At 43.1% G+C, this 21540-nt stretch overlaps 1 protein-coding gene and 1 pseudogene across 2 annotated transcripts; one reads left to right on the top strand and one right to left on the bottom strand.

The window, feature by feature from the left end:
• Positions 1-4694: 4694 nt before the first annotated feature.
• Positions 4695-10791, top strand: LOC130137716 (arogenate dehydrogenase 1, chloroplastic-like; annotated as a pseudogene).
• A 772-nt stretch (positions 10792-11563) lies between these two features.
• Positions 11564-18718, bottom strand: LOC115669667 (probable metal-nicotianamine transporter YSL6). Of its 2 annotated transcripts, none has more exons than XM_056309067.1 (7): positions 18231-18718; positions 14918-15087; positions 14674-14771; positions 14233-14370; positions 13659-13848; positions 13262-13394; positions 11564-12557 (listed from the first exon to the last, which is right to left on the bottom strand). In XM_056309067.1, the coding sequence occupies exons 1-7, from the start codon at positions 18592-18594 to the stop codon at positions 11623-11625; spliced, it is 2028 nt and encodes a 675-aa protein (XP_056165042.1). In that variant the 5' UTR covers positions 18595-18718; the 3' UTR covers positions 11564-11622. The 2 variants fall into 2 exon arrangements, with proteins under 2 accessions (XP_056165042.1, XP_056165043.1); XM_056309068.1 differs by lacking the exon at positions 18231-18718 and adding an exon at positions 16692-16743.
• Between the last annotated feature and the right edge of the window lie 2822 nt (positions 18719-21540).

Here is a 21540-nt window from a genome sequence, read left to right as displayed (position 1 = left end):
TTACTTTATTTTTAACTAAGACAACCCGCGCTGTACACTTGCAGAGGAGTTTTGATTGCATACGCCTCGTTGACTATCTAAGGACGGTATCTTTCTCAAAATAGGAGAAAGAGGAGGAGGAGGATTTCTTCTTTTGGTTGAAAAGTTGACAAGAAAATCATTTTTCATCTTGTTGGATTTCGTTTTTTTATAAGAATAAAAGACATGTTGAATGATAGTCGTTGACATAAAAAGAAAAAATCAATACAGATCGATTTGATAAGATGATCTTTTGGCTTAATTCAATTTTACTGGGTAGTGACGCGAATATGAGATGCTCAAATATCTCTATCAAAAAAAAAAATCTCGATCTCATCTGAGAAAATATTTAGAGGCATCACAATTCTACGTTAGTAGTTGATGTGGCAAACATCTATTTTACTCAGATCCACTTGAGGTATGTCCATTAACTTGGAATCAAACAAAAAAAAAATTAATATCTGATTTTTCTCTCTCTTCCTTCTCCATCCACAGCACCTCTGAGCCCAATCTCCGCACCTTCCCCAACGTCGCCGCTGTTGCTAGGCCGACCCATGCTGCGCGTCCAAGCCGAGCCAGCCCTTCCATTGTCTTCATGGTTGGCTCCATCTTCCTTAGCATCACCTCTGTTTCTCTATTTTTTGTTTTGCTATTTGAGCTCGCAATCATTGTCCGTCGCAGCAGCTCTTCCATGGCCATCGGGATCTTGACCTTGCCTTCAAGGCTCGTAGCCATGGACTAGCCAGCGTCGCCAGACCTGGAGCCATGTCTCTAGATCTAGAAGTTCGTTCAGGTGAGAGGCACAACTTCAAATCTAGACTAGTGGCGTCGTTAGCCAAAGTGGAGCTTGACGCGGCATCAATCTTCGTCACTGGCAACAAAGCTCAACGATGACGTCAACTAGAACATATAAACAATAGCGAGTTTTGAAAGAGAGGGGGATGGTACATGGTGGTGCGGCAAAAGAGCCGGAGAGAGGGAACTCGCTGCTCGGTGCAGCAGTCACATCAGGGCAACCAAGTTGGATTCTCAAGTCAATGGATGGTCGGACGGGACGGTGGCTATGAATGGAGGAGAAAGAGAGAGAAAATTTAGATTTTAAATTTTTTGTTTGATTTTAAGTTAATGATATGTGACCATTCGCAGATGGACATGAGTAATTCGGTTTTTACCGCATCAACTATTGAGTAGTACTATGATGTTTGTAAAATGTAGTTGGAGAATACCAACTATTCTAAAAGTTTAAGTTGCAAGATTAATGCGTGATTTATTTTTTAAATATTATAACACTCCTCCTCACGCGTAGGTTAGACTTTGGCTAAGCCTAACGTGTGCAATTGGGGAGGACAAATAAGGATTTGGAAAGATTCGAACTCAGGAGCTCCAATGCCAATGTATGAAAAGATTTAAACTCATAATCTCCTTGCTCTTATACCATGTGAGATTTAATGAAATCACTGTCAATTATTTTAAAAGTTCAAACTAATAGATGGAAGCGTGATTTAATATTTAATTATCTAACAATGTTACTAAATATTTTCTGGATGGAGAGAGATTAGGAGTGTGTCGGATCACATGAGCATGAAATTAATTCCTAGGTACATAAATAATTATTCTAATTGTGTCCGCGACAAAGATACGTTATGATCCAACTCATTTAATAGTCCACAAGAATAGATGCCCAAAATCATCAAATTTTGCTAGACTAATTTTCTAAACCTAAACAAAGAGCATCATAGGTTTTCATCTATTTGTCAAAAAATTGTTTCAGCAAAATATAATTGTGTTGCAAAGAGAAAAAAGCAGTAATGGCCATGCCATTCAACCGGCCCAGCCCTATTGAATTTCAAGGGGGGTTTGGCCTGTTGAATTGCAGTCCGGCCCTACTTTTTCTTAGTAATTCGTTCGCCTTCCGTAGTAATTTATAGTGATAAATAACTATTACCTAATTACAATAAAAAGGAACTATCACCAATTTTAGCTGAAACTGCGATTTGTTTCGCTTGATATAAGTTGTGCGAATTACGCAAACACCTCCCCAACTTTGTCGAAAGAAAAAATGGGTTGGCCTTAGAAAATATTCCAAAGTACGAAGAAACTTAGAACACAGAAACAATCACGTCACATGAATTTGATCGGCGTTTTTTTAAAGACTTTAGTTGTTCACGTTCTCGAGCGAAACACCATTATTGATCAGCTAAGCATGCGTGCTTATACGATTGGAGAGTTCATACCATGAAAAATCCTAAATTGATATATCTGTGACAAATTTACCAAAAACTAATTTTTTAACTACAAAAAACCCCAAACTGATACACTTATGATAAATTTACCAAAAACTAAACTTTTGATCATCAAAAATTCCAAACTGGTACACTTGTGAAAAATTTACTCTCCGTTAAATTGGATTAATACCATGAAAAGCTACAAATTGGTAAACCTGTGACAAACAGAGGGGTAGAACCCCAAATTGGTACACTCTTCAACTGTCATGTGTCATCTCACTCAATAATTTAACGGTAAAATTAAACGGAAACTAACATAGGGTAAATTCTTCACTGATATATTAGTTTGTGGTTATTAATTTGGGATAAATTTATTACAAGTGTATCAGTTTGGAGTTTTTCGTGATATAAACTTTACGATTGGGTCATACGAGGATGTTTTGAGGCACTTGTCAAACATAATTATCGAAAGGGAAAGCTATGGCTCGTGCAGCTTTTAAGATAGCTTGGTGTGCCGCCATCTATCACATCTGATTTGCTAGCACATAATACGTAACACCTCAGATTTACACTGTGTAATATTGTTCATTTTGGGCCCACTGATCCTCATGATTTTTAAAACATGTTACACAGATATAGAATACTAAGTATTATAAGCTAATCCAGGACTCCCCCTAGGTGATGTAGGACAAAAGAGGCTCCCCTTCCCTTCTTTACGCACGTCCGAGGACTGAGGCGCGGACGCATCGCCATTTCTCCTTCTCGCGCACTGCCGCCTGGGCCGTCACACTCTCCACCCCTTACGAGCACAGTGCCCTCGCTGTGTCCGCATATCGGCTCTAATACTACTTGTAACATCTCGGGTCTATACTGTGTAATATTATCCGCTTTTGATCCACTAACCCTCACGGCTTTAAAACGCGTTTCACACTAACTTCCGCTGTGCTGAGAACAAAGCCTTGAGGGGATAAGGCAAGTGAGTCCTGCACCCTAAAGCGGACAATATTACACAGTGTAGACCCAGGGTGTTATAGGTGGTATGTGACGGCCTAGGCGGCGGTTTGCGGGGAGGAGGGATGGCAGTGCATCCACGCCTCAGTCCTCAGACGTGCGCAGGGAAGGGAGCGGGAGCCTCTCTTGTCCCACATTGTCTAGGAGGGAGTCCTAGATTGGCTTATAAGGCCTGAAATTCTATATCCGTGTAACGTGCTTTAAAGCCGTGAGGGTCAATGGGCCAAAAAAGGACAATATTATACAATGTAGACACAGGAAGTTACGGGTGGTATCAAAGTCGACTCCCTACCGCGTGTGGGCCCACAACGAAGCCGTTGTGCCCGTAAAGGGTGGAGAGTGTGACGACCCAGGCGGCAGTGTGCGGGGAGGAGGGATGGCGGTGCGTCCGCGCCTCGACCCTCGGATGTGCCCAGGGACGGGGGGAGCCTCTCTTGTCCCATATCGCCTAGGGGGAGTCCTGGACTAGATTATAAAGTTTGGAGTTCTCTATCTATACATACGCGTTTTTTGGGCAAGATCCAAAGGAACAAAACCATGAGGGCCCAGTGAGGCCCAAAGCGGACAATATGTGTACAGTGATGGACCCCTGGGCGTTACAAGTGATAGGTTTACACTGTGTAATATTATCCGCTTTGGGCTCACTGACTCTCACGGCTTTAAAACGCGTTACACAAATATAGAACTCCAGGCTTTATAAGCCAGTCTATCACTCCCCCTTAGGGGATGTGGGATAAGAGGGGCTCCCCCTTTCTTCCCTGCGCATGTCCGATGCGGTCAGGAGTCGGCTCTAATACCACCTGTAACACCATGTATCTACACTGTGTAATATTATCCGTTTTGGGCCAATTGATCCTCACGGCTTTTAAAATGCGTTTCACACAAGCTTCCGCTGTGTTGAGAACAAAGACTTGAGGGAGGCTCCGTAGCTGGGATGGCAGTGCATCCATGCTAGTGCGGGAGGCCTAAAGAGGACAATAATGGGCTGGGATGAGGGATGGCAGTGTGGCTGTGCCTCTACCCTAGACAACACGTTTCAAAGCCGTGAGGGTCAGTGGGCCCAAAGCGGACAATATTACACAGTGTAGATCTTGGGTGTTGCATAAGAGGTTGCATGCTAATGATTAAATGTTTCTAATTGTGCCATTTTCTCTGGAATGCGGTGCGATGTTTTGTACAGGATCGGTAGTATGCGCATTAGTAGCTGTATCATGCAAAAGCTCGATGTGGAGAAATTTGTAGAAGATGGATGCTGTCGAGTCGAGTGCTGCTTCTGTTTGAATTGTAGCAGTGGGACAATTCTTAGTTTGTTCAAATCAGTTTTAAACCTATTTTACGAAAGTTATTTAATCCTAAACTTTCTTATTTTGCTAATTTAGTTAACCTTCTCGCGAAACTCCAATGCAGTTCTTCCAGTCAATCTTGTCGGAAATCGTTGACATGGCAGTGTAACACGTAAGATGCCCGTTGATGATTAGACCGCCACGTCAGCGATCTCCGACGAAAATTGACTGGAATGACTGCATTGGAATTTCACACAAATTTTTATAATTAAATTGGCAAAATTGAAAAAATCTAAATTAGAATCCGTATAATAAGTTTAAGATTGATTGGGTAATTTTTCCGTTTGCACTAGGTTCCCAGATTTATTGTTGAGAAAATTCACTTACATACTTACTTCTGTCTCATCTTCTAGAAACCTAAAAATAGGAATCGCAGGCTTTGGCACTTTTGCGCGGTTCCTGGCGAAGACCATGATTAGACAAGGTCACTCTCCCCTAGAGCGACTTCGAGGACTGATTATTCTCAGCTATGTGCTGATTTGGGCATCGCGTTTTTCAGGTATATTGTCACGCCCCGAACCCCATCGAGCTCGTGGCATCCTTCTTTGGTCGAATTAGTGCGACGTCCCAGGAAACGCCGCCGACCCAAACCAACACATCAGAGATAAAGCACTAGCGAAAGCCACAAACACCCAGACAATATTTAACTAGGGGTAAAAGGAAGAATACACATCCATTCCCAATTCAAACTTATACAATACATCACTTATAATCCACATAATATACATGCACACCGAGTTTCTAGACTTTACACCACCGATATAAAAAAAGGATCAGTAGCCTGGGTATACCCTAACTCCAAAAATGGGACACTTCAAAAAGGTTCACCCTACCCCTAAACTAGCCCCTACGCCCTCTAGACGGCGTCCACTCCGAGTCAGACTTCCCAGAACTCGAGTCTGAATCCTCCTGAGCCACTTGCTCCTCTGAGGACTCAGAATCCGCCTCGATCTCAATCGGGTTATCCTCATCACCTGACTCTAGCGAAACCTCAATCCGCTCCTCCTCTTCAGACTCCTCTTCTGGCTCATCCTCTGGCTCATCCTCTGGTTCTACCTCTGGCTCATCTTCTGGTTCTTCCTCTGGTGCCTCCTCTGGCTCTTCTTCTTCGGGTTCCTCCTCTGGCACTGCACCTAGATCCACATCCATCGGGTCGAACCCTGCTTGTGATTCTTCCGGCTCCGGATCAGGCTCAGCCACTGTGGATTCGGGTGCTGCAGGTACATGCTGATGTCCTGACTGTGCGAGGCTGGTGTCAAGACTAGTCATCTCGCCATCAGGAGGGGGTATGGCTGACGGATCCTAATCTCCCACTCCGTCAAAATGGACATCAAAACCTCAAACGGGACTGAACTTGTCCAGACCATCCCGGAAACACCGGGCTGTATAAGTGTGGGCTTGCCAAAGGGGTTGTCCTATATCTACCTAGACTACTATAGTATGCTTGATCCATGCCATATTATCATCTATCGGGTACTCTACCACGTCATGATCGGTGTACATTGGTATACCAAAACGCTGAGGCGGTGGCGGTGGAAGATTCATGGTCCAGGCCGGGGTTCTGAAATTATTTGGTTAAACAACCATGAGACACATATCAGCAAGTAAACACCCTAAATCCCACCTAGGCTAACACGTACCTCCAGACAAGTCTAAACACAATAACACTCAACAACCACATAACAGGCACACAATTGCACTTATCTGGGCTTTTAATGCGCACAATCTGCATGTTAGTCTCAATTACACAAATTCCAACCACATGCACATTCCAAATAAATTTTCATGTCCAGAGACAAAAGTCAAACGTATGGCATTTCCAATTCCGCATTACACATACTCGTTCACGTCTCACCACACTATTCTCATTAAACTTGTCAACGACCCGCGTAACTACGCCTCAGGTCCACTTTCAATCCACGGTTCGCATACGACCGTCTCAAATTCACAACATTCCTTAGCCCGCGTTACAGTACACGCCTCAGGTTATGTCTCTTGCCCGCGTTATAGTACACGCCTCAGGCTCAACATCCTCCACTTACGGCACAACCCGCGTTACAGTACACGCCTCAGGTTGGCGGTCTTCTGGTAATACCGGACATCGTCCCGCGTTAAAGTACACGCCTCAGGACGGCTCAATTCCCCGCGTTACACTACACGCCTCAAGGATTTTCGTGACCACACGCACGACATATCACATAAATTTTTCACCCATTCACTCGCTCGAACAACATACGAACATGCTCAATTGACACGCCAACATGCCAAATTACCAACCGATCCAATTCAACCCATGCACGCATCGAACCTCACGCATTTCACATGCTCAATTGGCACACGAACAAGCCCAATTTCCAGCCAATCCAATCCAGTTCGCTCGTGCACAATTTAACTCAAATTTTTGCAATTTAAGCCAAATTTCACCATTCACGGGCGTCGTACTCCTACCGACAACCCCAAACCAACATGTACTATATCTTAATCACCAATATATATCAATTCGGCCACAGAATGAACAGTGATTCGGCCACCACAGAAAATCACTATAACGGCACATTTAGGCCCGTTTTTCACGTAATAAGCCACCATAATCACTCGCAATCATTCCAATCACAAAATCAATCAATTCTAATCTCCAATCCACCTAAAAAATCATCACAATTTCCTCCCAACAACTCAGCCAAAGCAGTCCAACCATTCCTCTACGATTAACCCCTAAAACTTGCTAAAACGGGCCCGAACTAATCCGAAAATACCCGTTATCCTAGGCGAGAGTTAGGATATCACTTACTTGTGATCCTACGCGAAATCGAGGCCTCAACGGTGGCTGGACAGAGAGCAAACAGCAGCGGCGGCGGCGACAAGCGGTAAGGTTTATCGGCGACTCACCGGCGGTCACGAGCGGCGGCGAACGGCGGCGATTGGCTGCTGGCTTTCTCGGCTGTTCTTGGCTGAAAAAGGGTGGCTGGTGATGGTGTTTTACGGTGGGAAAAGAGAGAGAGAGACGGTGAGGTGGTGGTGGCGAGGCCGCGGCGTCGGGAACGACCGAACGGCGGCTATCCAGCACGGCGGTTGAACGGCGGCGAAGGGTGTGGCCGGCTGGCCACTTCACGGTGGGAGAGAGGGAAAGGGGGAGGTCGGCCGAGAGAGAGGGGTGAGGGAGAGAGAGATTGCCGAGAGTGAGAGAATGAGAGGGAGAGAGAGAAAATGAGAGAAATAGTCTAATTTACACCAATAATTGATGTCTAACCCCCTAGGAAAAGACCATCCTACCCTCCTCTCTATTTTCCAATCAACGGCCACAATTACACCTTATCCTAAGATCGACGGCCAAGATTAACTCTTACCAAAAATATCCAAGGGCAAAATTGGAATTTCACAAAATTTCCAAGGGCAAAATTGTCCAAAAATTTTTATCTCTAAAGTTGGTGTGAAATGACCAAAATGCCCCTCTCACATTATACTTGGCCTTAACAAAGTCCCAGGGGTAAAACGGTCATTTTTCATTTCTTGCCAAAATTCGAATTTTCTGAAGAATCCGGACGAATCGGAGGCTGACCGTGCTAATGACAACGTCGTCCAATTATCCTGTCGTGACTTTCGAAATTTTCAATGCCCAAACTTGGTCTCTAATTAATGACTAAATTTAAATGACGTAACTTGAGCGTATCTCGAACTAACGGGTGGCTTTCGGGAAATTCGCATATTCGACCCGTGACTGATACTGAATCAAGCCACGTTTAAGTTCACTCGAGTCGTGACGAGCTCGGTGGTAACGTAATCGCAAGGATCGATCGCTAGTTCCGACGGGCGCGATCGTTTGGTATAGGTTTAGGGTCATTCGTCAATTCATCTCGTGGTCAAGCGGAATCACCCGCGGTCCACTCGTATGACAACGACGAATTGATCCCTAACTATCCTTGGATCGGCCTACATTGGCTCAAAATGTCATCTCGACAATTTTTGTGGTCAAAAGTCGGTTCACGATCGAGTTTCTTTGGTCGCGCGAATTTAAATCCCTAATTAGCCATTCCCTAATGGTTAGTATCCCAGGAGTGATCAGTTCCGGGCGAGATCAAACTACAAGCACGTCCATAAAATCATCTATTTCATAAATCCCAAGTGGTTCGGATTTCAGAATGTCACATATATGCTTATGTTCGATATTGGTTTTGACGATTCGCAAACATACACGAATACATACGCATGCGAGTTTTCAGTTTTCTGCAGATATGCAAATGCCCAATGAATGAGTGTCTTATTGTAGCGATGTGGCTGCATTTCTTGGAGCAGATAATGATGTGATAATGATATGAACATCGATATGAATTCTCTCCCAAGTTCTAAAGTCGATGCCGTTCCATTCACTGAAGCAGCCATCGCTATTCGTTGATGTACCGTCAATCAAAAAGCATGCAAGAGACACTCTCTTACAAGTATAAGAGATACCCTACACATTGGACATGCCTATTCATACACGACGAATTCCTGTGTAAAAACACCAAATATCCGTACAGATCACCGTACTCAATTAAAAAACTGCAATCTGTCGGTACTTCCAGAAGATTCAGATGTGATGTGCACTCACCCGATGTTTGGGCCAGAGAGTGGTAAACATGGGTGGAGATCTTAACTTCATGTATAAGAGAGTTCGAGTGAGGGACGAGAAAACATGCACAAGCTTCCTCAAGATTTTCGAAATCGAGGTACCCTCTAAAGCATATCCTCGGCTAGCCTCGTACTTCCGCGTGAATAAGAAGATTTCAAACATTTTATCATTTCCTTCACAATCTAACTATGAAATACACTTACCGACAATACACTTCAGTGAGATAGATTAATAGAGAGCTAAGTTTATGCTCTGCCGTGTGTCTTTCATACTGCCCAACCAGCATATTCGAGGTCAAAAGCCAAGATTGCAGCCCCGAACCTTAATTTTTCTTAATTTTACTTTTTTGCTTTTCAGGTAAAACAGGTAAGACAAGGTTACTTACCACAAGTTTCTGCATAAAAGAACTATGCAATCTTTCAAGACCTCATAATCCATTTAGATTGGTCCTGGATAGATATTTAGTGAAAGGGTCATCAATGTCTAGAACCTGATACAAATTGGTCATAGATTCCATGTGCAGATCCTCAGCCAGACTTTCTCTGGGTGAACTGAGAATCCATTTAAATAAAAAATAAGTGGTGTACTTGATAGTTAATAAAACTAAACAACTCAACAAACTCTATCGCATGCTCAACCCTTGCCGATTGCCATCGATCGCTATTTCGGCAGACCAACGTGAGGCATATCTTCCAATTACAAAGTGAACAACCACTCTTTATGAATGTCAGGTATGTAGGATGCTTCAAATGTCTTGCACAAAACATGATGACCTGGCTGCTAAGAGTCAATTTATCACCCACGCTATTGGCAGGTATTTCCCATTCCCAGCTGACTAATTATCTGACAAGATTATTTCCAACCGCCAACAAACTGATTATCTTACAATAAGAACTGATATTTCCGTACTTGGATAGAATCTTGTCAGAAATAGACATCGAATAAACACCTATAGATACAAAGGGTTTCAAAGCTCTTGTTCAGCTGGTAATGTCAACTAGCAAATTCTCCATTTTTGGTGTATTGTCGTCGTTGTTGGTTTTTCTTATTTTCGTGTCTTTTCAAATGGACCTATCATAAAAGTGCATCATGTGTAAGGAAGTAGAAGACAAAAAATGAGAGCAGCAGGGTGTGAAAAAGCGAAGTTTGGATTTTCGTAATTCCAAGTCTTCTTTTTTCTCTGTTAGCTCTGGCAATAAAATACCATAAGACTTTTGATACGACATGCTGATAGTTTACATAACCGCAGAGGAAAGAACACAGAGAGCAATAGTTTTGATCCGTTCAGTGGGTTATACATCCACAACAGGTTTGCGCAGCAGGTACGGAGCTGATGCATTTCACTCGGAAATGATACATCTCAAGTTTCAGTTTGATCCTACTTTTGAAGAAGGAATTTACATTTTAACTGAGCTCATTAATGAAAAGAAATTTTTGTAATGCAACTAAAGAACCTAGAGTTTGCCTTTGAGAAGTTGAAACACAAGCTGCCGCAGAGGAATGATGAGGAACCGGAAGTAAACCAGTAGTGCTAGTATGATGAGGAACAGCTGCTGATAAATTTCTTTATCAATACAAAGTTACTGCTTATCAGGACAGTCTCTTAGCTGTAGAAACTGTAAACAAAGTGCAACTCAATTCACTTCAGAGAGATATTTTACTGAGAGATACATTGTCAAATATCTATTTATGGAGAAATACAAGCTCTGTCATTTGCTAATGATAAGATGTTTCTCAGAAGCTAAACAGGAAATAATTGGTCGATAGCAGCCAAAACCACGGGTAACCAATGCTTCAGAGCAAGGCAAGGAAGAAGAGACAGAAGTTTTGGGATGTTTATGATGAAACTCACCTGGATAGAGTAGCAAGTGGCGTTCCCAGATAAGCATATCAGGTGAAGAACCCATAGGGAACTGAGAAACATCCCTATACCAGTTTGTTCTCCATAATGAGCCATCCTACGCAGAATTCAACACATTATGTTAGTTGCATTATATTATGTATGCAAAGAATGCCGCAACCACATCCTCACAAGGTTCCGCATATTTACCTTGTAAGCACCAGCATAGAATTCATTCCCAAACATGTCTTGTATCATACCACGAAAGGGCACAAGCGTATTGGGCTGAACATGTCTGATAGTGCTTGCAATTGCTACTGAGAGTTCTATAAGCTAGAGATTCTCTAGGCATAAGCATAATATTTAATAAAGGGAGAACACATTACATAACCATTCCTGCATCTTTATTACGGATCAGAACTTAATGATATTTGTTAGACCCATGTGCGGCAGCTATTAGGTGATAAATGCCAAAAACTGGACTGTATTAAATATTAGAAAGAGTGTTTCAAAACTCCAAGAGAGTTGCAAGTCTGCAGAGAGCATAATTATAATGAAGGTCCAGGGATTTAGCACTCAGCCACTCGAGGAAGGCCGAAAGTACATGCAGATAGGGGGGCTGATCCTAAAGATAGAAAGTATTGACGAAGGAATGGTCCATATACCATCACCGCATATTAGACCTGAAGCAACAGCTCCTCCATAGTCCCCTGCGTCCTTCTTATTAATTCTCTCCCAGATGAACAATATTACGGTTCCCACAAACATATCGATTGCAAAGTAGGCTCCAATGTAGAATGGGAAAGCCATAGCCATTGGAATCGGGATGAACTGCGAGACCTTCTTGGGTGTCATGTCCCTCAGGAGGTTAATAACCAGAGCTGCCACGAAAAACCCTAGGCACATGGCGAGACAGTTCTTGGGAAGCTCAGAGAAGCCCTCACTGCCCAAGATTGCCATTTCCCTGTATATTATGGCATTTGGTGCTTTGTATGGTCCGTCCGATGAACCGATATCAAAAGCAGTCCAAAACAACCAAAATGTGAGTGGGCCGACGATACAACCCATGGCAATTCCTACTAGCTGACTCACGAACATTGATCTTGCAGATGATAAAGTTAGATAACCGGTCTTGAAATCTTGCATAAGATCAGCGGCTGTCGTGACAATGGACATCATAACCCCACATGCTGCTAAACCAGCTATCACGCCCCCATTAGACCCAACCAAAGATGCAATGATGAAGAGTCCAATCTTTCCATAAATCGAGCCCAAGTTACAGTCTGTTAGCCCAGTACCATAAGAATTGCAGAAGGCAAGGGCAGGAGCAATGATGTACGAACCTAGAACCAAATACCACCGAAGAGGTGGAAAGATCATCGGTACCGTCACTGTGGATATTGCGACAAGGCCCACATAACCAGATGCTGCAAACCAGAAGGGCATTCGGTCTTTCAAAAATATCTGATCTCTTTTCCATTGCTCCATCACTATCCTGGAACTCTCGTCATCTGCAAAAATCACAAGAATCAAACAGTACACAAGGGCTATCTAAGGGGAAAAAAGAGAGCCTATGCATAGATGATCAACGACAACGTTCTTCCACAGGCACTAAATAAAAGTGAAATGAAATGACTATCGCACTAATAGAGAAGATGCGTGCATGTTACAGTACAACTAAATAATGAATGCTCATTTTCGAGAAAGTGGAACTAAAGATGTCCAAAACAACCGGACGAAGATAACAGATGCATTCAGAGTATACTACCATCCCGAGCAGGTACCCAGAATCCATAATAGAAGCTTGAGATTTATATCTTTTTTGGTCAGTTCTGATTAGATAACCTGATCTCAAGATCAATTCAGCAATCAGATGAAACATCTAATATTTGATGCACAGCGATACAGATTCATTCATGCATGCTGAACAATAGTGACTCCAAGAGGCAGCAGGTATAATACGGGGTGCCCACTAGAATATGCAACCGATTGGCCACATTAATTATAGGAAGAATTTCTTAGCAACTTTTACCACTTTAATAAACCTTTTAGCTCAAATATAGCTTTCAGATGTTGATTTTTAAGAATTCATTATCTGAGCAATCATCCTAGATAATAGAAGAGAAAGCCGTACCATCGTGAAATAGATATAAGTAGGCTAAGTTCTCATCCACTAGCTTCAATTATAAATAAGCAACATAGTTTATGTCCTTACCAAGAGACTCCATGATGATCGGCAGGTTGCTAGTCTCACTGCCTTTGTTGAACATCTCTTTAACAGTTATTCTTATTACCTTGATCAAATTGTAGAGACCGTCCCCGAGAATAAGTGAAATAGCTATGAAAACCTGAAACAGAAAGGAAACAGAGAGGAAAGTTGCTTCAAAGTCAGTAAAGCAAAGAGAAAATTTCACAAAAATGTGCCATCTCCCTGTGGCCGCACAGGCTCACCCTAAGTATTTGCTGGTGGGATGTCTCCATCTAATGGAGATCTTTCTCCCTTTTTACCTTGATGTGGGCCAGTACTCATCTTCATCACACAAAACAACATTTTGCAAGCAAGCACACTTGAAGTGTTTGTTGTGAATAACATAAATGTTCTCGTGCAGTACCTGATACCCGTAGAGACCTTTGAAGTCATTGCTGCCAAGATCAGCTGGATACCAATCCCCAGCATGTTTTGAAATGAAAGGGCAGAGGAAACCCCATGATATAATTGCCCCAAGTAGAACCGAACAGTTAACTATGTGGGGACAGATGAGACCACATCCAACATAAGTTGGGCTAAAGTCAAAATAGAACCTGCATAAAGAGCATGATGCGTGATCAGCAAGGAAGATACACATATTAGCAATCTTAGCATGTAAGAGAAAACCAAATACTAGAGATAAACGACTAGCAAATATATCTATTTTATTGAACGAAAATGCATGTGCTAGACGTTAGAAAACTAGCAAGCATATCCATTTGACTCTACCTATGATAGTACATGGCACAAACTCCTCGGAAAGCAGTTTAATGAGTGAGTGCCAGAAGTAAAACATGCAAATGACATTGAGAGGCAGGTAAGCATGTGTGTATGAGAGAGAGAGAGAGAGAGAGAGAGAGAGAGAGAGAGAGAGAGAGAGAGAGAGAGAGAGAGAGAGAGAGAGAGAGAGAGAGAGAGAGAGAGAGAGAAAGAGTTACGTGTTCTTAAACAGAGTCAAGCCAAGGCTGGGAAAATGATCAAATCCACATGAATTGCCAATACCACTGAAGAACCACTTGAAGCAGCTCCATAACAGACTTATGCTCAACCATTTTCCGAGGCAACCAACTTGCTTGCTGGGAAATCAACACAGCAGTCGCATAACTAGTTAAGAGAGATATCCAAAGTGAAGAAAAGAATTGTACAGAGTCGAAAGACTAAAGTTACGTTAGCTGTTCACACTACTTTCCTGATTAGTAATTTTTTAACAGTTTGTATAAGGAACCTTTTAACCCTTCAAGACTAAATCTGGCGAACGCAGACTACAGATGGGAAATGTTTTCCACCTCCATCATTTTAATAAAATCCCAATCATCTGAGCTTCATAGCTGCAAGCTTGAAGCTCTATAAAGCATATGGTTTCCCTCAGCCTCGCTTACCCAGCAAGTTCAGCTCTGCTGTTTGTGTGAAAGCTGTTTATTAGCGTAGCTGTTGCAGTACCACTTGGATAAGCAAGCTTATAATCCATGATCATAACCTGTGATAATTGGACAGAAAAAGAGAAGATTAGAAAAGGATGACATGCGCTGCTGGTCGTGATACTTGCAAATATATATATTTACAGCAGTATACTTCAGATTTTAGCATTGTAAACCTACAAATCAAGTATGTGCATTCACCGACCTTTTGAAGAGGAACAAGGCTAAAGACTCCCACAAAGCTGACAACAAACGAGAACCCGATCATCCATCCCAAGCCTAGGTTTTTAACATCTTCTGCCCGATTACCAGGATAATCAGCACCAATGCGCTGATATATCTTTTCATCCATTGCAATCAAGTATGAACCTCCACCTGTCAATAATCAAACGGGAAGTTAAACCCCAAAAAAAAAAGTTGTGATTATCAAAATTTAGGGGGAATGCTAAGAAGATGTTCCAAATGTGAAGTTGCTTGGACCAGTTCACCAATCAAGCATCTGTATCTACTCGATGACCTAACCAAACATCAGAGTCATGCAACAGTCATCAATGCGAACCCGATGCCATCCATCTACATGCATTAGCAGATATACTCTTCTAACAATCTCAAGTATGGAGCCTCGTGTTTTACTATTCTAAGCAGGAAACTTAGGGTGCGTATGGTAACGTTTCTATTTCTGGGAACAATTTCTTTTCAGAAATAGTTTTTTCTATTTCTATTTCCCGGAAGAGTTTCTGAGCAAAATAATGCGTTTGGTAACTGCACAAAATTTCTATTTCTAGAACAGAAATGTGTTTGGTAACTGCACAAAATTTCTATTCCTGGAATAGAAAAAGAACAGAAATGCGTTTGGTAACTGCACAAAATTTCTATTCTCAATTTTTTGCATTCAAATCTATATCTTTTATTTAACTATAAGTACAAGTTATAAGTGAAAAAAATCAATAAGCATGATTTATTGGTTTGTCTAATCCTTTTCAGGGGTATAAAACCCCTTTTAATCCCTAAACTAAGGAATCTTCAAAAATACCACTTGGGCATCTCAAAAATTTAAATTTCACTCAAAGTGGGTGGCCACAGGTATTCTAAGCCATTATGTTAATTTTTTTATATTTTTTGGGGTAAAATTTATTAAAATTTTTTACTTTCCCTAAATCTGTTTCTTTTTATTTTTCCGAAATTTTTTTATGAAATTTGTTTAATTTTTTCAATTTCGGAATTTTGCAAATATTTAAGGGTTTTTGAGTTTTTCTGATTTTTGTGGATTTTCTGAGAATTTTTCTGATTTATATGAATTTCGGGAATTTTTTAATTTTCTAATTTTTTATGGGATTTTTCTGAAATTTTTCTAATTTTTATGAATTTTCGGAATTTTTTAATTTATTCTAAGCCATTATGTGAATTTTTTATTTTTGATTTTTTTTGGGGAAAAGTTTATTAAAACTTTTTACTTTCCCGAAATTTGTCTCTTTTTATTTTCCAGAAAGCTTTTTATGAATTTTTTTTAATTTCGAAATTTTGCAAATTTTTATGGATTTTCTGAGTTTTTCTGATTTTTATGGATTTTCTAAGAATTTTTTTGATTTTTTTGAATTTTTTGAATTTTTTTTATTTAATTAATTTTTTATAATTTTTTTTATTATTTCCGCCGAGGATGGACCGGTGCTTTGAGATGATTTGCAGACGACGGAGGATGGAGGAGGAGCTGAGATCGCGGCTTGAGGACCGGACCTTTCTATTTCTATTTCTAGGAACTAAGAAGTAGATTTTTTCTACTTCTTATTTCTACTCCAAATCTATTTCTTGGCCACTTTTCTATTCCAGGAAATAGAAAAATAAAATGCGTTACCAAACGGATTTCTGTTCTTTTTTTGTTCTAGGGAACAGAAGAACAGAAAAATAGAGAAACAGAAGCATTATCAAACGCGCCCTTACTTTCCTTTTGATTAGAAGGAAGATTATCCGAATAGACTCACCGCCAGAAATCATCAGCAACATTAAAGGCTCGACGGTCATAAAGTGGATAAAAGAAAGGGTTAATACCATGAAAAACCCTAAACTGGTACACTTGTGACACATTTACCCCAAACTATTTTTTTGACCATAAAAAACCCCAAACTGGTACACCTGTGACAATTTTACCCCGAACATACCACAAAAAATCCCAAACTGGTACACATGTGACAATTTTACCCTAACTAATTTTTAATATTAATTTTTTATTTTTTTGAATTTTTTCTTTTTCTTTTTTCTTCACTTCAACCTCTGGCCGGTCCGGCGACCGGCCATAGGCGGAAGCCGGCGAGGGCCGCCCTCGGCAGCCGCTGGCGAGGGCCGCCCTCGCTCGACTCGGCAAGGGCGACCCTCGCCGGATCTAGCGAGGGCGGCCCTCGCCGGCGTCGGGCCGCCCTCGCTCGACTCGGCAAGGGCGGCCCGACGCGAGGGCCGCCTCGCTCGACTCGGCAAGGGCGACCCTCGCCGGATCTAGCGAGGGCGGCCCTCGCCGACGTCGGGCGAGGGCCGTCCTCGCTCGGACGCCGACGAGGGCCGCCCTCGCCCGACTCGAGCGAGGGCCGTCCTTGCCCGCCAGCGAGGGGCCGCCTCGCCGACGCAGCGAGGGTCGCCTCGCCTAAGTCGGGCGAGGGTCGCCCTTGCCCGGGCGGGCGAGGACGGCCCTCGCCCGACGCCGGCGAGGGCAACCCTCGCCCGACATAGGCGAGGGTCGCCTCGCGATCCGGCGAGGGTAGCCTCGCCAAGCCGGGCGAGGATCGCCTTGCCCCTGGGCCGTGAGGACGCCCTCGCCCGACGCCGGCGAGGGCGGCTCGCCGACGCAGCGAGGGCGCCCTCGCCGATACGGCGAGGTCGCCCTCGCCGGATCTGGGGAGGACGGCCTCGTCCGACGCCGGCGAGGGCGGCCCTCGCTCAACGCCGGCGAGGGCGACCCTCGCCTGCTTCCGCCGGCTGGCCGGTCCGGCGACCGGCCAGAGGTTGAAGATAAAGAAAAAAAAAATAAAAGGAAAAAAATAAAAAAATAAATAAAAGTTCGAAAAAAAATAAAAAAAATAATATTAAAATTTTAATTCAGGGTAAAATTGTCACATATGTATCAGTTTGGGGTTTTTTGTGGTAAGTTCAGGATAAAATTGTCACAGATGTACCAGTTTGGGGTTTTTGATGGTCAAAAAAATAGTTCGGGGTAAAATTGTCACAGGTGTACCAGTTTGGGGTTTTTTATGGTCAAAAAAATAATTTGAGGTAAATGTGTCACAAGTGTACCAGTTTAGGGTTTTTCGTGGTATTAACCTAAAAGAAATCACACAACAGAACTTTAGTTTCATAATATTGCCAGCGATAGCAGCAACCAATGTTGACTGGACAGAAACGCATAGCTATTCCGACAGTGAAATTAAGCTTTTTATCAACCATTTGATTGCTTAATGCAGCTGAGGGTAACAGCAACAACAGAAAACCACACATGATGCCGAATCTGACTATGCCAAAAAAGAAAAACTGACCACCCAAAGCGAGACCATAGCACGCGACCACGCAGGTCTGGATCACCGTATTTTCCTGGCAAGTGAAGGGCATGACCGAGAGGCCCAGCCGCGACAGGAACCCCGTCCATGACTTGACAAAGAAAAACCCTAGCAGCCCGGAGGCAATGTTCAGGGACGGTATCATGCCGACAGTCAGGCTGAGCTTGTGGGTGATGATGCAGAACAAGCTCCCCAGGACAGCGCTCACGGCAAGCGCTCGGACCGTGATCTGGTCCCTCCAATTGGGAATCCTCTCCTTCTCGCTGTCGTCATCGATGCTCTCGCGCTGTTGGGATATCTGAGAGCGCGGATCCAAAAGCCGTTCCGATATGTCAGTATCCATATGGAGAGAGGCTTAATAGAGTTGAAGAAGCGGCGGCTCGGGCTCAATGGCACCGGGGTAGAGGCGAAGGCGTAATGGCGGCAATCGGCGGCTGCGGCTTTGGAAATCTCACACAAAAAGGAGTTGATCTACCTCAGCTTTCCAAGAAACAGACTGAGCCTGAACCTGAGCCTGAGCCTGAGCCTGGAGATGGTGTCGTCGGAGGGGGGATGAGGGCAGGGCAGCCTGCTCTGCACGTCCCTCAGGGCGAAGTCGTGTGGGGCTGGAGGATGGAGCAGGTGGACATGGCGGCGTCGAGAAGACTAGACGACGACCTTTGCGCTTGGCGGAGTCGATGGAATGGGACCTTTTGTAGTCACCGGTTCCTACTATATATGAGCACACAGTAGGGTCCTTTTCGCGGATTGTTTGGAGCTTATTTCGGCCCCACCTGCGCATTCGTCCAGCCCAGCCCATTGTCCGAAGGAGTCCAATTTAGCAGGGGGTGATCAGTTCCGGTCCGATGGAACCGGTCACTTTTTCTTTCCCACTACTACTTGACGTCATCTCTTCGTATTCTCCACTACTTTTTTAGAAAATAGATATGAGTAAAAGGACCCTACTATGTGCTCATATATCTTCTACAATAGACAAAATTTTTTTTAAAAAAAAAAAACAGATTTATTATAAATCGCAGATAGAAAACAAGAAATAAACCCACCAATCATCGAGAGATAAGGATTATTTTGCAACCATGAATGATCAAATATTAGTAATGATCCTCAAATTGAAAAGACGAACCAAAAAACGTACTTCACTTAAGGTTTAATTCACATTTTATTAATTTTTTTGAAATTTTTTTTTTAAAAAAATATATGTGTGTGTGTAGTCGGTCCGGTTCCAGTTTTAGGAATCGGGAATCGGATTGACACTCCCAGGAACCGGACCAAACCGGCCCGTCCTGGTGATTTCCGATTTGGGCGGTCCATTTTGCACACCCCTATAATTTAGTTGTCAATTGGATTGTGAAATCGCAGAGATTAGTTCGTCTTCCACAAAATTGGCTTGTTGCCCCTCTTCAAGCCCTATAGGCTCTTCTTTGTCTAGACACTCCCTGTATGGGTTTCTCAAGAGCTTGCCAATAATGAAATATTTCTTTTGCGACCAATATATAAGTTGGTCATTTTTTACTTATTGTGATTGAATATCACGTATTGTCAAATTATTTTGCTATAATAAGATGATGGACTAAAATAAGAAATTAGATTTTAGGGATGATAAAAATAGATATTTGATTAAATCTAACTATGAATATTCTATTGGTGGGATGGACTTCCACCAAAATTTTCCTAAACCAACACAAGGTGTCATTTTTATTTGCCCTGGTCAAGAACCGTTCCATAAGAAAACACCCGCAAAACAAATTTGTCCTTAGCCACAAAGATTCCCAAATTATGTCAATCGTGACACATTTGTAACAACCCGGGGTCTACACTGTGTAATATTATCCGCTTTGGGCCCACTGACCCTCACAGCTTTAAAACGCGTTGTCTTGGGCAGAGGCGCTCTCTGGCCCTTCCTCTCCCAAGCCCAATATTGTCCTCTTTGGGGCGCAAGCCCACAGGCCAGATCTACCCCTCAAGGCTTTGTTCTCAGCACAGCGGAAGCTTGTGTGAAACGCGTACCCCTAAGCGATGTGGGACAGAGAGATGCCCCCTTGCCATCCTAGAAGCCTGCCAGGAGCCGCTCCTTGTCCAGGCCCTCTGGCCCCGGCGACCACTCCCCGCCCTCGTCGGACCGGGTCGTTACATTCTCCCCTCCTTCGAGCACAGCGTCCTTGCTGTGGCCCCACACGCGGTCGGGAGTCGGCTTTGATACCATTTGTAACAACCCGGGGTCTACACTGTGTTATATTGTCCGCTTTGGGCCCACTGACCCTCACGGCTTTAAAACGCGTTGTCTTGGGCAGAGGCGCTCTCTGGCCCTTCCTCTCCCAAGCCCAATATTGTCCTCTTTGGGGCGCAAGCCCACAGGCCAGACCCACCCCTCAAGGCTTTGTTCTCAGCACAACGGAAGCTTGTGTGAAACGCGTTACACAGGATAGGCCACCCAGGTCTTATAAGCAACCCCAGGACTCTCCCCCTAAGCGATGTGGGACAGAGAGATGCCCCCTTGCCATTCTAGAAGCCTGCCAGGAGCCGCTCCTTGTCCAGGTCCTTGAACCCCGGCGACCACTCCCCGCCTCGTCGGACCGGGTCATTACACATTTATCCCTAACTTTTTTTTTTGTGACACCAATAACCCTTATCATGTGATACATTTATCCTAAACTTTTTTATGATACAAAAAATCTCAAATGTGTACCCATACAACATATTTACCCTCAACTCATTGTATGTTTTTTTCTCATTTTCCTTTTCCTTTTTTTTTCTTTCTCCTTTGTTTACTTCCTTTGTTTGGCGACAATGAGGATGGTGGCGATGGCGATGGCAATGGCAATGGCAACGGTGAGGGCGGCGACAATGAGGGATTTTTGGTGTCACGGAAACAAATGTTAGAGTAAATGTGTCACACTGGTAAAAATTTTAGGATTTCTGATATCACAAAAAACGTTTGGGTAAATGTGTCATGCCGGAACAAATTTGAAGTTTTTTTGTATCACACAAAAAATTTTAGGGTAAATGTGTCACAATGAGCATTGTTTGGGATTTTTTGTGGATTTCTCTCTATTTAATGAGTATACTGAGAAATATTCGTTTATAACATCCTAGATAATTCATGATCAAAGTCACTTAAAAGATTGTATACGAGTAAAATCGTACCAGACATGTTGTTAAGAAACATAGGATTCTTTGATTGGTGAAGTTAACAAAGAAAAGGAGAGATGTAATTTGAAAGGCGAGTGCATTGTGAGAAAAGAATATCCAGGTTACGACCCCCCACCTACGAAAAAAGGAAAGGCATAAT

This window comes from Syzygium oleosum, unplaced genomic scaffold (assembly GCF_021117445.2).
Source record: "Syzygium oleosum isolate NSW1041296 unplaced genomic scaffold, Sole_v2.1 Sole_v2.03, whole genome shotgun sequence".
Classification (NCBI taxonomy): Eukaryota; Viridiplantae; Streptophyta; class Magnoliopsida; order Myrtales; family Myrtaceae; genus Syzygium; species Syzygium oleosum.
This window is presented reverse-complemented; position numbering and strand designations above follow the sequence as displayed.